The 22,666-nt window shown below is 44.2% G+C and overlaps 1 protein-coding gene across 1 annotated transcript in view; it reads right to left on the bottom strand.

Annotated features, from left to right (window-relative positions):
• The window catches only part of LOC120991058 (piRNA biogenesis protein EXD1-like), a 40,882-nt gene that overhangs the window by 15,816 nt on the left and 2,400 nt on the right, over nucleotides 1-22,666 (bottom strand). Inside the window, exons 2-8 of the mRNA XM_040419951.1 lie at nucleotides 20,509-20,660; nucleotides 17,547-17,615; nucleotides 15,729-15,801; nucleotides 14,529-14,629; nucleotides 13,442-13,503; nucleotides 10,624-10,710; nucleotides 8,881-8,985 (exon numbers count right to left, since the gene is read on the bottom strand). Of these exons, the coding sequence (XP_040275885.1) occupies nucleotides 8,881-8,985; nucleotides 10,624-10,710; nucleotides 13,442-13,503; nucleotides 14,529-14,629; nucleotides 15,729-15,801; nucleotides 17,547-17,615; nucleotides 20,509-20,660 (649 nt within the window). The remainder of the gene's footprint in view (nucleotides 1-8,880; nucleotides 8,986-10,623; nucleotides 10,711-13,441; nucleotides 13,504-14,528; nucleotides 14,630-15,728; nucleotides 15,802-17,546; nucleotides 17,616-20,508; nucleotides 20,661-22,666) is intronic.

Raw genomic sequence — 22,666 nt, 5'->3', positions numbered from 1 at the left:
GAACTTCTTTTTGACATTGAATCTATGTTTGTTTAATCTATTGCGGAGGGTTTGGATGGTACGTCCTATATACTTTAGACTGCAGGGGCAGGTGATCAGTTGAATGACGTTTGTTGAACCACAGTACAGATGGTCCTTAATCGGGAACGACTCGCCACTGTGACCGTGGAAGGAGTTAGTGACGTTGATGGACCTGCAGCAAAGGTGTCCTCGAAAACCCCCATAAAAAGATTTGAGAAGCTGGGCACGAAACGTGTGCCCATAGCGGTACCATTGGTCTGTAGATACATGGGGCCAGATTTATCATTAGGCTACTTTCACACTAGCGTTCGGAGCGGGTCCGTCTGATGTTTCATCAGACGGATCCGCTCCGATAATGCAGACGTTTGCATCCGTTCAGAACGGATCCGTCTGCATTATAACTTAGAAAAATTTCTAAGTGTGAAAGTAGCCTGAACGGATCCGTCCAGACTTTACATTGAAAGTCAATGGGGGACGGATCCGTTTGAAGATTGAGCCATATGGTGTCATCTTCAAGCGGATCCGTCCCCATTGACTTCTATTATAAGTCTGGACGGATCCGCTCGCCTCCGCACGGCCAGGCGGACACCCGAACGCTGCAAGCAGCGTTCAGGTGTCCGCTCACTGAGCGGAGCGGAGGCTGAACGCTGGCAGACTGATGCATTCTCAGCGGATCCGCCTCCACTGAGAATGCATTAGGGCTGGACGGTTGCGTTCGGGGCCGCTTGTGAGCCCCTTCAAACGGTGCGCACGAGCGGACACCTGAACGCAGGTGTGAAAGTAGCCTTACTCTGACAGCTCACTCCACTTTCACATATAGCTAAAGTCAGTTTTAGCCAAGTCAGATTTATGATTGGCCCTTTAAGACTGTAATAAATGTGGTTTGACGGTAGCAGTTTATTCGTCAGTAAGCAGCTTTACAAAAGTCTCATGTTTTTACGAAAAAATCGCATGTTATATTAAAAAGTCTCATAAGATAAGCATGGTCCTCACTGGAGTGAAATTGCGCATTTTTTTGCGACTTTTTAAATAGTCCCAATAGTAAATCTGTCTAGAGATTAATTTACATAAGAAAACACGCCCACTTTCAGAAAACTGGCGAGCATAGTGCAGAGCTGAAAAAAGTCGCAAATTTGTGCGCAGTTTTAGCGTTTGAGCATTGTTTTGCGCTTTTTCACTCCATTGTTCTGACTTGAGCTAATGATAAATCTGGCCCATGGTGTCTTGAAATTTGAAAACGTTATGGGTGAGGATGAAATGGATGCTTTTCAGAATAAAAGTTTTTTGATCCTGTGGCATTTGGTCGTCTTTGTCAACAAACAATTCTGTGCATTTGATGCCCAGGTCGTGTTGAATATTTGAGTGTAGAGACGTCACACGCAGGGTTAACTAGTAGTATGAGTCCTTCCAATTGGTGTTTTGTATTAGTTGTGACACCTTTTCCCATCATTCATTAATTCATTCATGTTTTTCATCAAACTTATTGGGAATCTCACAAGAAAAACAATGGTGTGCTTGGTTTTAACGTAACTTTATTCTTTCATGAGTTATTTACAAGTTTCTGACCACTTATAAAATGTGTTCAACGTGCTGCCCATTGTGTTGGATTGTCAATGCAACCCTTTTCTCCCACTCTTCACACACTGATAGCAACACCGCAGGAGAAATGCTAGCACAGGCTTCCAGTATCCGTAGTTTCAGGTGCTGCACATCTCGTATCATCTGAAGGCAATCGTCTATGCTGTGAAGATACGAGATGTGCAGCACCTGAAACTACGGATACTGGAAGCCTGTACTAGCATTTCTCCTGCGGTGTTGCTATCAGTGTGTGAAGAGTGGGAGAAGAGGGTTGCATTGACAATCCAACACAATGGGCAGCACGTTGAACACATTTTATAAGTGGTCAGAAACTTGTAAATAACTCATGAAAGAATAAAGTTACGTTAAAACCAAGCACACCATTGTTTTTCTTGTGAAATTCCCAATAAGTTTGATGTGTCACATGACCCTCTTCCTATTGAAAAAACAAAAGTTGGATTCAAAATGGCTGACTTCAAAATGGCCGCCATGGTCACCACCCATCTTGAAAAGTTTCCCCCCTCACATATACTAATGTGCCACAAACAGGAAGTTAATATCATCAACCATTCCCATTTTATTAAGGTGTATCCATATAAATGGGCCACCCTGTAGTCTATTGACTTCTCATAGTTTTTTGTCTTTTTGCTTTATTTATTTGTTTATATATTTTCCCTTGTTACCCAATTGTTGCATCTTTTGAATAATTTATGCATCTTTTTGAACATTAATGTGCCCCTGCATGTGCCCCATTTAGATCCCCCTGCCAGCCTAATACTATAAAGAACAGAGAAAAAAGGGGAAGTTAATTCAGACCCGTAGGGATCACGGAGTATCCCAAAGGAATGAAAAATCGGGGCGCCGACAGGGGTGGTGGAAAAAGGAGAAAGAGAATATGAGGGAGAGGGAGGGGAAGGCAGCTCCAGAAAGTGTTTGTGATTACAGACACTTAACAAGATAGTATATGCGTGTGTAGGGTGATATATCTGCCGTGTTGAACAGAGTCAAACACTTGCAGTAAAGACCCCAAAGAAAAAATGAGGGAAAACGAGCGCCAAACCCTGTGTCAAAGAACAGTTGAAAAATAAAAAGTGGAATAAGAGTAGAAGGCACCAATTGCAGTGATAACTACTATGTTGCACAAAATATATCATAAAGCATTAGAGTGGAGTAAGGATGATGGGTACTCCGGATAGAAGAACCTGGATATACAAGGCTAGTAGAGAAGGGACCGACTAAAACCATGTAAGCATAGTAAAAATAATAATATAGTAAAAATAATAATATAAATAGTATAATAAAATTTGTGTAAACAATGTGGAGTGCCCCTTACTACAGTTACACACAGATGAATAAATAAAACTCACTTCACTGGGGGGTAGTCATCAGGATAAGCATAATACACCTGTGACTTGAACCCCCCCGGCCAGGATCGCATGTAGAATCGTAGTGATGGAAGGCAGCAAAAATCCAGTGCTTCTGATCAATCACCTTTAATATGCATATGTGGCTCGACGCGTTGTATGTAATGCTCCTGAGGAAGGGGAATTGTTGTCCCCGAAACGCGTCGAGCCACATATGCATATTAAAGGTGATTGATCAGAAGCACTGGATTTTTGCTGCCTTCCATCACTACGATTCTACATGCGATCCTGGCCGGGGGGGTTCAAGTCACAGGTGTATTATGCTTATCCTGATGACTACCCCCCAGTGAAGTGAGTTTTATTTATTCATCTGTGTGTAACTGTAGTAAGGGGCACTCCACATTGTTTACACAAATTTTATTATACTATTTATATTATTATTTTTACTATATTATTATTTTTACTATGCTTACATGGTTTTAGTCGGTCCCTTCTCTACTAGCCTTGTATATCCAGGTTCTTCTATCCGGAGTACCCATCATCCTTACTCCACTCTAATGCTTTATGATATATTTTGTGCAACATAGTAGTTATCACTGCAATTGGTGCCTTCTACTCTTATTCCACTTTCTATTTTTCAACTGTTCTTTGACACAGGGTTTGGCGCTCGTTTTCCCTCATTTTTTCTTTGGGGTCTTTACTGCAAGTGTTTGACTCTGTTCAACACGGCAGATATATCACCCTACACACGCATATACTACCAGCCTAATACTGACAGGGATCCTTCTAGCTTCCTGTGCCGTGGCGCTTCTCCTCCCGCCAGCACATACTGTCTGATCGCGTCGGGCTGCCTCAGCGTCTCGTTGCTGGGCAGCGGCGTTCACGTGCCCGCCCCTGAGATCACATGACCACGGATCCGGGTCACGTGAGCGCTTCCACACCGCGATTGCCTCGGCAAGCAACGGGCATCGCCAAAGAGGCTTCTACTTTGTTAAATAGGAATAGTTTTCGCACACTACTCACCCCACCAACGTTTTTTAACCCTTCTCATGCTCTCACATTAGTCTTTTATTAAAAATTTATAAAAACCTAGCATATTCATTTTTGTTCCATGTCACCACCCATTCCCACCCCCCTTGACCACCAATTCAGTGTTTTTTGATTTTTTTGGGGGTATTTATATGTATGTAACAATCACAATACTGTATGCAAGCATTCTGTACCTGACGAAGGGGACCACGCTCCAAAACACGTTGTACCACTTGCAGAATAAAAACCTCTGAATTTGATTCAAACTATTGGATGGTTTCTTGCGCCGCGGGACATCTTCTCTGCTGATCCACTATACCTGACATGACACGTTAGCTGCTATTGCTACACTCTATTTTTCTTTTGATAACCTGATTATTTTTTGCCTGATTTTGCCCAGTCCTCTGGAGTCTACTTGGGCCTCTGGCAGGTTACCCTCACTTGGGTTCCCTATTCCAACGTACTCTGGACTGTCTAAATTATGGGTTTGTAGCCGTTTTCCCTCTCCTCACAATCAGGTCCCAGCACATAGGAGCTTTTTGCTCCAGTTTGTAGATTCTGTTCTACGTTCTTCTTGACTATTCCTTCGATGGCCCTTTTCTCAAGGTATGGGAATTGTCCCTCCTTAAATTGTCCTTCCTTGATTGAATACTCTCAGTGTCTGCGGTCTGTGACTTGCAATCATTCTTCCTGACACTTCCAGTGGCCAGGGGTTTTAACTTGCCTTACAGTCAACTGATATATCCAATTCAAGTTCTCCAAGGCTCGATTCTCAGGAATCACATTTTTTCCATCCTGCAGCTTCTCTAGCCTCCACTCTGACCCAGATTTCTCATCCATCAGCTTGGATTTCACAGGTTCCTCCCTTAAATGCGGGTCATCCGTCATTGTGAGTAGTGTACATTCCTTTTCAGGGACCTTATTCTGGCCTTTTTCTTATTAAGTTCACTAGGTACGCCCTTCAGTTGACCAACTGCTTGTTTGAATGCATCTTCCTGTTTTTTGGTTATCTCCTCCAAGCCATTGCTATGTACCCCCTTTTCCCCCAGGGGTTCTTTCCTCCTAGCCATCGCTACGGACCCCCTTTTCCCCAGGGGTTGTTCCTCCAAGCAGGATAGGATTCCCACTAATTCCAGCTCCTAGGGTGCTTCATCTTCTTCCACTGGGCCTGCAGAGAAGGTAGTCTTGCTCTCTCTTGCTATTCAATATCTCAATATGTCTAGCTCACCAGTGCCTCTTCCGTTTCCCCCTTTGCCCAGACGTTTTCTCCTGGGCTCTCTCCTAGGTGTTTGCCATGGTCATAACAATTCTTTAGTCTGGGACAGTTCGGGGATTTTCTTGCCTGGTTGTTTTCCCAGTAGGGTTCCTTCCCATCCATGCTCTAGGGCAGTGATGGTGAACCTTTTAGAGACCGAGTGCCCAAACTGCAACCAAATACCCACTTATTTATCGCAAAGTGCCAACACAGCAATTTAACCTGAATACCAATATAGTACATCTTCCATGTACTTTATCATTTAGCTATAATAGCTTAATAGCCTACATTCAGTGTGCTGCCTGTGCTGTTCATAGTGCATCCTGTGCTGATGAATGGCAGGAAAAGTCTAAAGCATATTGGTACACCATAGACTTTTTCCAAGGCACGGGTGCCCACAGAGAGGGCTCTGAGTGCCGCCTCTGGCACCCGTGCCATAGGTTCGCCATCACTGCTCTAGGGAATCGTCTTTCTTTTCTGATGGTGGGTATTTCTCAGGGTCTCCTGTTAGCCCTTTTCCACTGTGGGTATTCCTTTGGTTCAGGACTAATCTTGCCCTTTTCTTGGCATTTTCTCTTCTAATTGGTTCTATGTCTCACCTGAATGGACCATTCTATTTTTCTTTTTTGTTCTGTTGTTTCTAGATCTTTTTTTTTTTTTTTATGGCATCCAGCTCTATCCTATCTGACTATACCATCTGCAGTCTGACAGCATTGACATTCCTGGGAGTTATTGACTGCAGTTTTTCCAGTGGATGCCTTTCAGTAGTGCTCCTCGTGGTGGACCCTGGTTCTCGCAGCCTCCTTCCCCCTGTTTCTCCAGTAGGCACTTGTTCTTTGCTGGGTTTGGGTTACCCTTATGTACATTTTCTTCCATCTGTACATCTCCCTCTTCAGTTTCTTCCTGTAGGTTTCCAGGTGGTTTGGACAACTAGCATTTTCTTTGACTAAGGGCTCATGCACACAACCGTGTGCTGGCCGGGCCTGTGCTGCTGACTGAGGCCGCCGCATGCGGATCGCGGACCTATTCACTTGAATGGGGTCCGCGATCCGCATCCAATGGTCCACACTGCAAAAAAGTAGTGCATACACTACTTTTTTGCGGTGCGGAGTAGAAACCCCATGGAAGCAATCTGTAGTTCTTCCGTGGGGTTCCTTGCCTTCGTTTCTCACCGACCTTTTCGGATAGCGGACCCATTCAGGTGAATGGGTCCACATCCATTATACGGTGCCAGAACAGCCGGGGCCTGTATTTTGCGGACCCGCTGTTTGCGGGCCCGGCCAGCACACGGTCGTGTGCATAATAAGCCCTAAGCCATTTCATATCTTCTTCCTAGCTCCCCTTTCCAGGTCTCATATTTCTAGCCTGCTGTAGGACCAGATACATTCTGTGGCCTTTGCGGATGCCTGTTTGGGTCATACAGTTCTACCAGTACCTGTGCGCTAAACTGCTAAACCGTTCGCATGGCCGTTCTCTTCTCACCCTCTGGGACTGCTTTTGGACGTCCCATATTAACGAGAAATTTAGATTTTTGTACTTATCATAAAAACTCTTTCTCGTTCAATTCAATGGGGACACAGATCCGCCCTCTATTCTTTTTTTGTGTTCCTGTCCTGAGACTGTTGTTCTATTTTCCTTTCTGGGTAAAGGACATTTTGGTTCTTAGTTCTTGTTTTCTCTCTCCTACTATTGGAACAAATAGACCATCTTCCTAGTGACAGCTGGGCGTGTACCCATGGTGCTGTGTCCCCCAATGAGGAAGGAATTTTACCGTAAGTACAAAAATCTAATTTTATGCATCGCCATGTTCTGACACCCATTTTTATATTTCCATCTATGGAGCTGTACATAGCCTCTTTTTTGCAGGGTGAGCTGTAGTTTTCATTGGTACGATTCTGGAGTATGTATGATTTTTGGATAATTTATAAAAAAAATTGCTACCAACAAACATTGATTTATTGATTCTGAATATTCTTTTTTTTCGTTACGGCGCTCACCACACGGGACATTTTTTTTTTTTTTTTTTATAGTTTAGCATTTTCTGATGTGGCAATGCCAATTATATTTTTTTTACTGTTAATATGTAAAATAGGAAAGGGGTGGTGATTAGATTTTTTTTTATAATTTTTTTAATTTTTTTTTTTAAAAACTTTTAGGTCTCATGCGCCTGGATGCAAAACAGACAAGAAAAGGACATGTTCTATAATTTGCACAATGGCTGCACGGATGCAGACAGCACACAGATGACGTGTTTGCTGTCCGCAATTTTGGCGCTCCCATAGAAGAGAATGGGTGCGTTTGTAATTTGCACGAAATGCGGATTAGACGCAGCCCCAAAATACTGTCGTGTATATGAGGCCTTTCTTTTATTTTTAGTCTCCCCTAGCGGGTTTAAACTTTTTATTGGAAAATTGTTATGATCCTATTAAACCCTGCCTTCAGAAGATCCTAGGACAATGAGGAAGGGCGGTCGTTTGGTGAGGGAGAACAGTTTGCTCCTGATAAATGATGGCCACTCAGATGCCATGGTAGCAACAACTGACAGTGGCATCTGAGAGGTTAAAAGCCTGTAATGGGAGTTGTCTGCTGTGCCCTGAGCAGGCCCCTTCTTTAAAGACCTCACATACAGTACAGACCAAAAGTTTGGACACACCTTCTCATTCAAAGAGTTTTCTTTATTTTCATGACTATGAAAAATTGTAGATTCACACTGAAGGCATCAAAACTATGAATTAACACATGTAGAATTATATACATAACAAACAAGTGTGAAACAACTGAAAATATGTCATATTCTAGGTTCTTCAAAGTAGCCACCTTTTGCTTTGATTACTGCTTTGTACACTCTTGGCATTCTCTTGATGAGCTTCAAGAGGTAGTCCCCTGAAATGGTTTTCACTTCACAGGTGGGATTTCTTGCCTTATAAATGGGGTTGGGACCATCAGTTGCGTTGAGGAGAAGTCAGGTGGATACACAGCTGATAGTCCTACTGAATAGACTGTTAGAATTTGTATTATGGCAAGAAAAAAGCAGCTAAGTAAAGAAAAACGAGTGGCCATCATTACTTTAAGAAATTAAGGTCAGTCAGTCAGCCGAAAAATTGGGAAAACTTTGAAAGTAAGGGCTATTTGACCATGAAGGAGAGTGATGGGGTGCTGCGCCAGATGACCTGGCCTCCACAGTCACCGGACCTGAACCCAATCGAGATGGTTTGGGGTGAGCTGGACCGCAGAGTGAAGGCAAAAGGGCCAACAAGTTCTAAGCATCTCTGGGAACTCCTTCAAGACTGTTGGAAGACCATTTCAGGGGACTACCTCTTGAAGCTCATCAAGAGAATGCCAAGAGTGTGCAAAGCAGTAATCAAAGCAAAAGGTGGCTACTTTGAAGAACCTAGAATATGACATATTTTCAGTTGTTTCACACTTGTTTGTTATGTATATAATTCCACATGTGTAAATTCATAGTTTTGATGCCTTCATAGTCATGAAAATAAAGAAAACTCTTTGAATGAGAAGGTGTGTCCAAACTTTTGGTCTGTACTGTATATGGAGGATGTCTGGAAGTGGTTAAAAATGAGTTTAGTACACCTAAAGCCTATACCCAAATAAAAGAATCGATGCCGTCATACTTGCCTTCAAAACTGATTTGTCCTCCAGTACAGCCTTCAGTCCCCATTTAAAGACGCTTTCTCCAAGTACCGCTATATCAAAAAGGAAAACGTGTTTTTTGGTTGCCACCTAGAAGAGGAATTGGGATAGAAAAAAGTGACAGGGCAACCTATTACCAAGCTGGTAAGGTATTACAAATCATGGAACGTCACAAGAAAAGTCTTAAAGGGGTTGTCTCACTTCAGTAAGTGGGATTTATCATGTAGAGAAAGTTAATACAAGGCACTTACTAATGTACTGTGATTGTCCATATTGCCTCCTTTGCTGGCTGGAATCATTTTTCCATCACATTATACACTGCTTGTTTCCATGGTTACCGACCACCCTGCAATCCATCAGTGGTGGTCGTGCTTGCACACTATAGGCAAAAGCGTCAGCCTCTCTGGAGGCCGGGACCATGGGAGACACATAGGCTGGTGCTTTATCCTATATTGTGCAGGTATGGCCTCCACTGATGGATTGCCGGGTGGTTAGAACCATGGAAACGAGCCGTGTGTAATGTGATGGAAAAATGAATCCAGCCAGCAAAGGAAGAAATATGGACAATCACAATACATTAGTAAGTGCCTTGTATTAACTTCCTCTACACGATAAATGCCACTTACTGAAGTGAGACAACCCCTTTACGTGAGGATACACCAAAACACTGATGAGTAAACCAACTGACCACCAGGCACTAAAAGGGGTGTCTAGGATTAGAAAAACATGGCTGCTTTCTTCCAGAAACAGCGCCACATCTGTCCGTGGGTTGGGTGTGGCATTGCAGCCCCGCTCCATTATACACCTGTCTGACATTATTTTTTGGAAGAAAGCAGCCATGTTTTCTAAGCCCGGACACCTCCTTTAACTCCTTATTGTTCCCAAAATCACCAACGAATAACCCCTAGACCTTCGGGCAATACGATATTTACCATCTTCTACGCTAGACCACCAGGTTTTAACCCTTTTTGTACTCTGAACCACTAGAGCTAGTGACATTAAAGGAATTATTGTCCAGGACTTATCTATTGATAAAATAGGTCCCCCGCATGAGATTATCGGGGCCCGACTTCCAGCACTCGCGCCATTCAGCTGTCTTCACAAGCTCGGGCCCCAGAATCAGGCACTGTGTAGTGGCCATGACTGGTTACTCCAGCGATGCTCCCATTTACTATAGCTACATGTAAATCCAGTCTAAATGGCACATATCAATTTACATATATCATATCATTGGGGGTCCAAGTGCCGAGACCCCCACAGATCACTAAAACAAGGAGATAGAAGCACTCACACAGCCATAAGGAGAGACAGCGCTCTGTGTAATCGCTTCTAGCCCCTCGTTTTAGGGATCAACAGGGGACTGAGCATTTAACCCTCTCTGATCATAACCTTTGATATGTCACTATGACACGTCAAAAGATTTTTGAAAGTACAGGTACAGCAACCATCCTGTGAGACACCAGCATAGACCTCATGGACACAGCGCAGGGGCTCCGCGCGCCACCACATGTGGCCCTTTACTATGGAGTTTAGTTCCGTAAAATGGCATCTATGGCACGGCTTTTTTTTTTTCTGTTGGATTCAAAAGGAAAGTATAAAGTTGGAGGCATGCAGAGGTATAGCAAAAAAGTCTATGGGCGCCACTGTATTGCAGACTCCATCTCCGTCAGTAAATAGGGGGTGGGCAAAACCCTTTAAATTAGAGACCCTCCATATAACTGGCTTTACCTGAAGAGAATACAGACTCCCCTGACGGCACACGTTGGATCCAGCAGAGGCCAAACCAATGACAGGCTGGCACTGAATATCCTCAATCTAATCGGGGAAAAAGAGAAGGGTTTTCAAGTGTTTATGTCATTACACAGTATATTATTACATCCCCTTCCAACTCTAAATTAGACAAAAATTTCCACCACGAAAAATAATTTCTGAATTGTTAATAGCTGCATAATACTAAATCCAGTTTTCTTTTATAAACTATGGAAAAAAAATGGGCTTAAAATAAGTCCACAAATAGACAGAGAATCCCTATGCATACTCGGGTCGAGGAGAAATGTATTAAACAGGCGTCGCTGGAATATTCGTTTTCTATCTCATACTAAAAACAGCCATAAGCAAAATAAACGCAGACGGGGTATTACGGCCAAAACTTTATTACGCTTTCAGAAAATGTTTTGTCGCAAACAACCATTGATGATTTAACGTTTTTTTTTATAACAGGGGGTGCCAATGACTGGTTTCCGAAATTGACAAAGACATTAAAGGGAATGTGTCAACAACATTAGTTTTCTGAGATTTAAAACCAGCTGGTAACACAGATCCTTTTTTCTAAACAGTTTTTATTTTCTGATTGCAGATTTTTTTAATTCTATGTCTTGAACAGGATTATGGGGGCGGCCATCTTGCCGGAGCTGTTCTTAAAGGGATTCTGTCACCTCGTTTTCGTTTATAGAGCTGTGGACATGCACGGCTAGATCGCCGCTAGCATGTCCGCAATATACCGGTCCTATAGGGCTGTGTGCTTTTATTTTGTTTAAAAAATGATTTTAGAGATATGTAAATGAGCCTTGTAAGGAGCCCAAGGGGCTGTACGAACCTTCCTGGTGCCCAGCCACCCCCTTACTGTGAAGGAGCCCAGCACCGCTTGCGTCCTCCGAATCTCCTCCTTTCTTCACAGTTAGATTGCCGTAATCTCGCGATGTGTGAGCTCGTGCATGCGCAGTGGCGGTATAGTGTTCCTTCCCTGTGCTGGCATCAGCCTCAGGGAAGGAACTGCGCATGCGCGAGCTTGCGCATCGCGAGATTACAGCGATCTAACTGTGAAGAAAGGAGGAGATATGCATTTAGAGATATGCTTTACAGCTGCCACTTGGGCCATAGACACAATGGACAGGAGGGGACCTTATTGACTTCTATGGGAGAGTTTTCTAGCGTGCTCTGTGACCTGTGCAGGGGTCAGAAGGGAGTAGATAAAATGGATATCACCTGGTGTGATCTGGTGTTATCACTATACATACATTTGATTCTAATCCTTCATGTGATGATAAGCAGATAACGGCAGTAAAGTGATCTGTACAGACCAAAAAGTGGTGCGCTTTGTGGCCAGTGCGAAAACTGTAGGATTTTTTTTTTTTAATATAGAGAGTGACATGGAAAATTAAAAATAACCACCAACAATTTTAAAAAATATGTATAACACAAAAACATGATTTAAAGGGACACTGTCGTCTGGATTTCACTTACTGAGCTATTAACATCACCACATCAGTCTCCACGATTTATAATAAAATAATATACTATCAGTGCCCCGTGTCTTGTAATTTTTCTCTAAAATCGCTTTTATTAATATGCTAATTACCTCAATAAGGAGCCCAAGGGGCTGTCCCTCCGGCCGTTGGAGCCCAGCCGCGCCCATTATCTTGGAGCCCAGCCGCGCCCATTATCTTGGAGCCCAGCCGCGCCCATTATCTTGGAGCCCAGCACCGCCCCACTGTTAATTTATTCACTGCTCATCGCTAACGTAATGTGTTTTTTGCGCCCGAAATCTTGCGCATTTCCGGGTGGAGCGAAGCTGGCGCACTTCGTTCTGTGAGGCCGATGCCAGGACACCGCGCGGGCGCTGACGTGAGTATCCACGACGCATGCGCGAGATTTCGGGTGCAACAAACACATTATGTCGGCGAGGTAATTAGCATATTTTAATAAAAGCTATTTTATAGACAAATTACAAGACACGGGGCACTAATACTAGTATATTCTAATGTAAATCGTGGAGACTGATGTGGTGATGCTCAGTAAGTGAAATCCAGGTGACAGTGTCCCTTTAAACAATAGGTAATTTTCTGATACATTCTCTTTAAAGGGGTTACCCAAACAATAAAACATGCCCCCCAAATGCCCGGGCCCCTCATATAGGCTATGCTTATCCCACTCCCCGGGATCCGCGCCGCTCCTGATCCCCGCACAGCCGCCACTGCATCTCGGGTGACACCAGGGAGGCTCATCCCTATCACGACCTGGTATTGGCTGCCCCCCCCCCATTGCCGGATGTTTTGATCCGAGCGACAGGGAGAAGCAGCTGCAGCCATGCGGGGATCAGGAGCGATGTGGGGTAAGTATTACCTATATGAGGGGCCCTGGGCATTGGGGGGAATGTTTTATAGTTTGGATAACCCCTTTAAGTCGAGTCTAGTCCGTGAACTGATGCTGGGGACACCATCTGCGGAGATCCAAAGACCGCCGCTGAGATTCCCTCCTGCAAATCTGTTTACTGGCAAGAAAGACATTCAACAAAGGCAAGTACTGACTGAGGTTATATAAAGTTCCAGAATAATTTAGTACTTGCTTGGTTGGGTCCAGATGACGATTGGTAAGATTACTTGTGGTTATTACAGGCGTGCCACCTGGAAATTATTTTCGTGCTGGGAGAAGAACAAGTGGCTGCTAACAGACTGTAAATTATAATATTATTATGGGTAGGTCCAAACCAAATGGGACTGGGCGGAAGGTAGTGCTCGGCGGTTTCTATGTCTGGGTGGTTACTTACAGCGTTGCCAAACTTTGTCCGGAGCTGGTCAATGACTGTGAAATTAACCTCCAGTTTACTAACTGTAACAAAGAGAACGGATATAAAATGGATGAAAAGTGCAGCACTATTTAAATATTGATGACCCTCAGGATAGGTTATCAATATCTAATCGGTGGGGGTCTGACTCCCGGCACCTCTGTCGAGCAGCATTTTAAAGAGTCCACAACACTTGGGCGAGTGCCGTAGGGCTCTTCCTAGGGTGCTGACATCACGTCTGTTGGTCACATGGGCATGGTGAAGCTCAGTCCCATTCAAATGAATGGGACTGAGGTGCAATACCAAGCACAGCCACTATACTATGTACGGCGCTGTGCTTGGTATATTATGAAGACTCTGAGAGCTGTGGCCCCTTTAAATAACTGATAGATGGGGGTGCCAAGCGTCAAATCCCCACTGGTCAGATACTGATAATACACACGGGTTAAGCAGTGTGCTAAGTCTTCTTAAAGAGACCATCCTTGTATGGAGACTTTTAGCAATGATTTATGGGAAAATAACATGCAAAGAGATATCTCCCAAGGAAAGAGAACCATCTTGCTAGCGCCATCTTGTAGAAGTGGCTCCCTATGAGTCAAAATCCACTTTCTTAACAAGCCTTCGTATACAAAAAGTGAAAATGTCCAAGCCAAATATCCATCTGTAGACGAGGGGCACGCAGCCCGAAATGGCTGTCTACGGATGGATATTTGGCTTGGCTATTTTCCCTTGTCATATCCCAAGGCTGATTTCTCACTGAATATATTACAGAGTTTCTTGTGGTCACTTATACTATTGATTTATGCAAAGTTGTGTGAAATGTTAATAAATCCTGGACAACCCATTAAAGGGGTTCTCTCACCTCAGCAAGTGGCATTTATCACGTAGAGAAAGTTAATACAAGGCCCTCACTAATGTATTGTGATTGTCCATATTGCTTTTTTTGCTGGCTGGATTCATTTATATCACTCTGCTCAGCTCCTTCTGCTCTATAACTTGCTGCCTGTAGCTATTTTTGCATTTTCTTTGTGACAAGTTCCCTTTAATTCTACCGGTATCTTCAAAATACCTGCAGTCTCTATAGCTTGGATGTTATCAGTGTGAGAGACTGTCAGTCTTCTTTCTACATCCCGGGCCTCATCGACCATCTGCAATGGGGCAGCCTTGTCCCTAGAAGAACACGACACATATAACAACCATTGGAAGGAGTCAATGTCCTCCCCCCAGGACATACACTCAGCAGGAGGCAAAATGAAAATGTTATTTCTAGTCAATCCTACTGCAGGAGGACATTTGTTCTAGTTTTAGGATGAGTGCAGTTTCCAATAAAGGAGGCAACACCAGTTTTCACTAGCAAGTAGGCCTAATGTAAGTCTACCGCAGTAGACTTGAAAGTTTAATCCTAAACTTTCCTAGACCGAAACAAAACGTAATAAAATTTCAGTAGCATACATTCATATAATGGTACAATTCCAACCAAATCCCACGAAAAGTCAGAAGATATCATCGCTGATGGCCTGTAAGCTTGAAGTCCAATCAAACACTAAAATGAAGGGGCCTATCATCCTAAAAGCTCATACAGGCCTCCTGCCCCTTCAGCTTAGAGATCTCCACACTGCCGCGCAATGGGACTGTCTGAGACCGTGCTCGCACTCACAACTCCTTGTAAAGGTCATCGATCTCAGAAAAGCTCTGCAGTTGGCTGTCTTTTAGAAATCTCTAGGGGTCCTAGCTTCTGGGCCTCCACCGATGATATCCTTTGACCTTTCTGAAGTTCGTCCTCAAGACCCCTATCAGTTCCCCCTGTGACAGACACAGCAAGACATTGTATCACATGGTCTCCCATTCATTTGGAGACCCATGTAATGCTACATCTTCCTTACAGCCAAGAGTTAATCTGTACCCGCCCGCAGCTGATCGGTTACCCCATGGAAAGAGAACAGGAAGCCGTCTAATTTAACCCTATAAGATACCCGCATTTCATTTCATTTGACTATATTACCTGAGGGCAGACACAGAATCCTCTCTAGTGAACGTCTGGTCAGTGCATACAGGAAGCAGCTCCAGACTGTCACCTGATTTTGGTTATTTTACAGCCTTGTGGGAGTGTTTAGGAAGGGCTGCTGGCTGTGTCTTAACCAAATTCTCTATGCAAAATACACGGGCTTATTGTATGTGTTCAAAATATTATAAACTGTATATCTCTCAGATGAAACACAAAGAGGACAGATAAAGTCAGACTAGCATTATGTGACGGCGTGCTCCTCACCTTTCTCTTGTGATGGGTTGGTCGCTTGACTCCAATTCGGGACAAACCTCCTCGTCCTTCTTCTGTAAATCCACTGAAGCAGTGAAACAATGGCTGCTATATAAAATACTATCATAATGCAATACATACAGGGTTTATACTAATGGCTTTGGATCTGACTATAGCCCGGTGCTCATGAACTGGGACAATGCGTTATTCACTGAAGCCCCATTCACTTCTATGGGGCCGGGGTTGCGTGAAAAACGCTGAATATAGAACATGCTGCGTTTTTCACGCAACGCAGAACTGATGCGTGACAAAAAATTGGAAATGAATGGGTCAGAATTCAGTGCGGGTGCTATGCGTTCACGTCACGCATTGCACCCACGTGGAAAACTCGCTCGTGTGAAAGGGGCCTAACTATTTCACCTGCTCATCCACTAAAGACATTTTATAGTAGTCTGTAGTCAGAGGTCTGTACGCCAACTACTAGTTGGGGCAATACACAGATAGCTGTCCGAAGCTTAGACTTCAGCTCCAAGGTGAATGTGAGCACTCTGCTCCATTTCTGAAACTGAACACGTGGCTTGTGGCCTCTTTCTTATGGGTCCTGGCTACACAACCCCACGGCACACACAAGTGTCCACAATTCAGCAATCCTTGGGACTGCTCAGTCAGCAACACCTCTCAGACTGGCCTAATTGGTGTACCCCACTGGGTGCCAGTTACCAGCGGGGTACCACATAAATATGTTTATGAATGGCCTTGTAGAGGACAAACAAAGTGGAATTTCATTATTGGCAGATGATACCGAGCTCTGTAAAGTAATAAACACAGAGGGGGTTTATATAATATTACAGGGGGATTTTGGGACATTTTAAGCTCGGGCAGGGAAATGAAAAATGAAGATTATTGTGGATAAATGTAAAGTTACACACTGGAGCTGAAACATAATGTAATGGCAAAACACTGGGTAAAACTGCCACTAAAAAAGACTTTGGTCATTGGTGGACAGTAAATTCAACTTTAGTGACCAATGCCAATCAGCTCCTGCCAAAGCAAATAACATCATGGCATGCACCGAAAGAGGCTTAGATGCTCATGACAAAAACATAGTATTGCCTCTGTACAAATCATTGGTCTGACCACAAGTGGAATATTGTGTGCGAGAAGAACAAAGTTGAACTAGAGCGGGTGCAGGGGAGGGCGACTAAGGCAATTAACGGGGTATTCCAGGATAGGTCAATCTCTGATCAACAGGGGTCTGACACCCCGCCGATCAGCTCTTACAAAGCAGCTCCAACATTGGAAGTTGCCATCAGAACTACACAGCTCGGTCCTCTGTGCTGTTCCCATTGAAATGAATGGAAGCAACACTGCTACATAGCTATTATGTGGCCCTACTTTAGGAACTGTCTGCCACGAGCAATTCCATTTAAAACAATTCCATAGATCACTGGTGTAAGGCTGAAAACACAGGATTTTCTGGAGGTTATGTCCATGCTTTGTGGCTAGGACAGGGATAAGCAAACTCCGGCCCTCCAGCTGCTTAGAAACTACAACTCTCAGAATGCTTCATTCACTTCTGTGGGAGTTAGAAGAACAGCCGAGCATGTTTGCATGCTGGGAGTTGTAGTTTCACAACAGCTGGAGTGCCGAATATGTCTGATCCCTGGGCTAGGATGTAAGAAGTTATAGCGTTCATGTAAAATCATTGTCCTAGTAGTAGGTGCCATCCTTCCATGACTGAGGGTAAATGGCAGCTGGACATGACTGAGGGTCCCGACAGTCTCTCTTGATGTATACCAATAATATCCCCCCCTGAATACAGAAAATTACCACTTAAGATTTCAGATGCAAAAAACAGTTGAACTCCAGGCTTTGTAATATTCGTTGTCAAATCCGTAACTGCAAAACAGAGAAATACATTAATTAATACATCAAAATCAGCAGGAAATATTCCTATATGTATTGGGGTTGTCCGGCTCAGATCAATGACAAATTATAAAATAAGTCATACTCACCTAACTGATCGCTCACCGTTCCTGCTCCAGCCTTTATATGGCACAGAAAATTTAAAAAGTTAAAGGGGTTGTCTCATTTCAGCAAATACAATCATGTATCATGTAGAGAAAGTTAATACAAGGCACTTACTAATGTATTGTGATTGTCCATATTGCCTCCTTTGCTGGCTGGATTCATCTTTCATCATCACATTATACAATGCTCGTTTTCATGGTTACGAGTTACGACCACCCTGCAATCCATCAGCAGTGGTGGCCGTGCTTGCACACTAGAGAAAAAAGCGCCAACCTTCCAACCTATGTGAGCTGCCACGGTCCCGGCCACCAGAGAGGCTGACGCTTTTTCATATAATGTGCAAGCGCGGCCACTGCTGCTGGATTGCAGGGTGGTCGTGACCATGGAACTATGGTAAAATGTGATGGAAAAATGGATCCAGCCAGCAAAGGTAGCAATATGGACAATCATAATACATTAGTAAGTGGCTTGCATTAACTTTCTTGACATGATAAATGCCACTTGCTGAAGTGACACAACCCCTTTAAGGCTCTCGGAAAGCGGCGAGTAAAAAACTAAAATTGCCTGGTCCCAGAGGGGTTTTCCTTTGGACAAATTTTGCGTCCTCCCCCTCCCGACTTTTGGAGGTAAGCATACTTACCTGCGCCCCCACAGTTCAGTTCTGGCTCCTTCCATATGAGCTTCTCCAGTCCACTTCGGTGACAAGTCCAACAAGCAGCATGTCACTCGGTCACAGCCGTTTGGAGGGACGCGTCACAGCTGCGGTCATTATTGGCTTCAGCAGCACACGTGATCCCTATACAAAGCCAGCTAGACAAGCTAATAAGCGGGGACTGGAGCACCGTGAGTGGCGGGGAGAAGGCTAAGTATGCTTCCCTCCACAGGTCCAGCTAGGACCCAAACTTTGCTCAAAAGGTGGAGCATCCCTTTAAGTGATGACTATAAGTTATGAACCTAGCCTTAACAAGGGTCCAGAAAGGAAGGAAACCCACTTTATAAAAGAACAGTGAAGTAATCCTAGTAATAACATCCCACAAGTTACACAATGTGCTCCTCATGGGAACAAGGAATGGAAAACGAAAGGCTTCCAAAGTAAATGTGGGCTGGGATTAGTGGAGGACGCTCACCAGCATCACGTAACACACAGCGGAGAGTAGTCATCGGCCACACTAAAAGAATCATCGCCTCCAAAAATGCCAAATTTAGCAGAAAAGTATTGCCAGGCAAAAGAGACAGAAAAAACCCAAAAGGATGTCCAAGTAGCCAAAGGAAGGGGATGGGAAATATTGGAAGCGGATGCGGTCTGTAGGAGCTCGTGTCATGGCAAGGACTTACTGGGGATTTTCCTTTTCTCTTGATTTCTGTTTAGTCGTTACAGAAGAGCATGAATAACAATTCCCCAACACAATGTTACTGTCAGAATGAGGCCTCATGCACAGGACCTGATTATGTCCTCTTAGGCTTAACTACTTAAAGAGCATCTGTCACCTTAAACAACCCCTTTAAGGCTGCTTTCACATATACGCTTTGTATTCCTGTTATTCTGCTCCGTTATAGGAGCGGAATAACGAAAATAACGGAAGGGGGGGGGGGATTCGGCAGATAGCGGAGGCAAACGGAGTCTAAAAGTCCCCATTGACTATAATGGGACCCGTTAGATTTCCGTTCAGGAGAATGTTTTGGAAGCGGAGAGAAAAGTCATGCATGCGAATCCTATAACGGAGCAGAAGAACGGAAATACAAATTGCACATTTGAAAGTAGCCGAAAGCAGTCATGCTGCCTCGTAGGGTTCATCATGGAGAATAAAATGAGCCCTCTACTGATGTTTTGTTGCAGCAAATAGTTTACTTTAATATGCAAATTAGGTGATTGGAGCACTGAGGGGTTGGCCTAGCCACTTGGAGCACTGCTCCTCCTATCTGCCATGGCACTCTACCCTGATTGACAGGGCAGGCTTCCCAGCTGTTCAGTGAGACTTCATTGGCGCATGTCCAGTTGATTTCAGTGGGCTCTACCCGCTGAGTGCTGCACTGCGCAAGCGCCGATGACATCAGCCTCCTCCTGGAACAGAAGACGCTCGGCTTCGCTGATCTAGAAGTAAAGCTGAAAGTCTTCTGTTCCAGGAGGAGGCTGATGTCATTGGCGCTTGCGCAGTGCAGCACTCAGCAGGTAGAGCCTCCTAAATGAACTGTGCATGCACCAATGAAGTCTCCGGCGGAGGCGATATTTCTGTATTGCCGTTGAATAGTAATTTTACTGCCATTTCATTATACCCCCGACAAAGGCCTTCAGGAGACTCCCAGCTGCCAAAGCTACTGACTAGCACCCTATGATTACACCACATCGCAGGGGCGCTGATCCGAGAGCAGAGGGAGTGCTTTCCCTCTGTCTAACCTTTTAGATGCCGCAGTCACTATGACCATGAAAATTGAGGAGTTAAAGGGTCGGGATCAGAGTCATCTCCAATCTGGGCCTCTGTGCTTGTCCGCTGTGTAACACTGTACGGAGCAAGCTCAGCTCCTGAGCCCACTCTATACACTCCTTAGCTACCAATGACATACATGTATGATCGTTGGACACCAAGAGGTTAAAGACCCATAAAAGGCCACCCACATATTTCTATGGGGCCCTATTGTTCCTGCATATGCCTCTTATTTTACACATCTCCAACCTACGGTGCCCCACTGAGCACTACATAGTGGCAGACGAAGTCCAGCCTCCTGCCCGAGGCCATATTACAGCTACATTTTACCGACCTACCTTTACTCAGCATGACAGTCTGATCACGGTCAACAAGCACCAAGGTTCCTTGAAACCGGCCATACGTCATTGTCACGGTCACCCTCCTACCAATGATCCTGCTCAAGGATCTGTAGCCCATCTGGCCCGCGTCGCGTGCACTGATCCACTTCCTGAAAAATAAGGAAAATCCTGAAGCAGTTTCTTAAAGGATTACGGAAACATGGCTGCTTTCTGCATAAAACAGCGCCACACAACAAAACGGAACGGAGCGCACCCTGATCAGTTTTGAACTAGTTTTGACAAAATGGAACCGTTTTGGCCCGGTTTTGAGATACTCTGCCGGATCTCAAAACTGGAAACCAAAAAAGCGTGAAACCGGCCTTAGAAGAAAAAAGCCCATCATTCCTGCATGTGTTTTTTCCTTTAACCTATGCATTGCTGACCTACTGTAAATGAAACGTCTATATTTAAAAGGGTTTTCCAAAATTGTATAACTCATGTCCTATCCTCAGCCGATCAGCTGTTTGAGAAGGCACCGATGCTCCTGTGAGCGCTGCAGCCTTCTCCGTGCTCACCAAGCACAGCGCCGTACATTGTATAGCGGCTGTGCTTGGTATCGGGCTCAGTCCCAGTCACTTCTATGGGGCTGAGCTACTCCTAGGCCACGGAACACACGAACATGATGTCACTGTCCTAGGGAAAGCTGTGAGAAGGCTACGGCGCTCAAAAGAGCTGATCAAAAGAGCACCTTCTCCAGAAAACCAGTGGAGTACCGCCTCCTTCTGCTATCTACATGATAAATGCCACTTGCTGAAGTGACACAACCCCTTTAAGGACTGCACCAATCTGCGTTTTCGTTTTTAACAATATTATCCACAAAAATCTGCACAAGAGTCTTAGCGTTAGGCAGACTTGTTAGTGGTATAAAGTGAGCCATTTTACTGAAACGATCGACTACCACCAAAATCACTGTTCTCCCGGAGGAACTCGGTAGGTCCGTAATAAAGTCCATGGACAAATGTGTCCAAGGACGAGATGGAATAGACAATGGAAGAAGTGAACCAGGCGGTCGAGTATGAGCAACCTTAGACCGAGCGCAGGTTTCACAAGCTGCCACGTAATTCTCAATACACTTACGCAAACCTGGCCACCAGAACCTCCGGGACACCAGATCACAGGTGGACTTACCACCAGGATGTCCAGCGAGAACAGTATCATGATGTTCCTTGAACACCTTGTATCGTAGGCCCTCAGGAACAAACAACCTCCCTGGGGGACAAGAGCCAGGAGCCCCTGAGATGGTGAAGTGGGGAGAAAGGAGCTGCCAGCTCGCACAGAACCTGGACGGGTAAGATGACATAAACAACCAAACAAGAAAAGACACTTATCTGCTGAGAGCAGGAACAAACAGCCAACCTTCCTTCCTAGCTTCCAAGACCACAATGATGAGTATAATCCTTAATACTTTAGCTGGAGACTATTTAAACTAATGACTCCACCCAGTGCACCTGATGCGAGGCGGATCCAGCACAGCATCAAAACAAATACTAGACTCGTGCTGCAATCCTGGCTGACCTCCGCACATCGTCAGAGTGGGCCATGACACCCGCCTTCCAAGAGACACAACGTTTTTAATTTACCTTTCACTTAGTCATGCGAGAGCTTGTTTTTTACGGGACAAGTGGTATTTTTTATGGCATCATTTTAATTACCATCATATTGTAGCTTTGTTGGGTGAATTTGGAAAAAAAAGGCACACACAATCCTGCCAGGGTTTTGTTACTGCAGCTAAGAAAGACACGATGACCTAATGATACCAAATTTATATCGTTTTTATGTTTTACTACCTTAAGAACAAGGGCTTGTTTTTAACAGGGGTTGCTGTAGTGTATTTTGGTACCATTTTGGGGAACATATGACTTTTGATACCTTTTGTATTCAATTTATTTAGGGAAACAGGGGAACCAAAAAATGGCGAATTGCGCATTTTATTTTATTTTTTCTGTTATGGCTTACACTCCACAGGAAAAATACTTTTATATTTTAATAGTTCAGACATTTTTGGATGTAACAATACCAATTATGGTTATTTTTTATTATGTATTTATTTTTACATATAAAATTTGGAAAGGGGGTGATTTGAATAAAAAAAATTATGTTGTTTTTTTTAAACTTT

The sequence above is a fragment of the Bufo bufo genome, chromosome 2 (genome assembly GCF_905171765.1).
Source record: "Bufo bufo chromosome 2, aBufBuf1.1, whole genome shotgun sequence".
Taxonomy (NCBI): domain Eukaryota; kingdom Metazoa; phylum Chordata; class Amphibia; order Anura; family Bufonidae; genus Bufo; species Bufo bufo.
The sequence above is the reverse complement of the archived record's forward strand: the minus strand, read 5'-3'. Positions and strand labels throughout refer to the sequence as shown.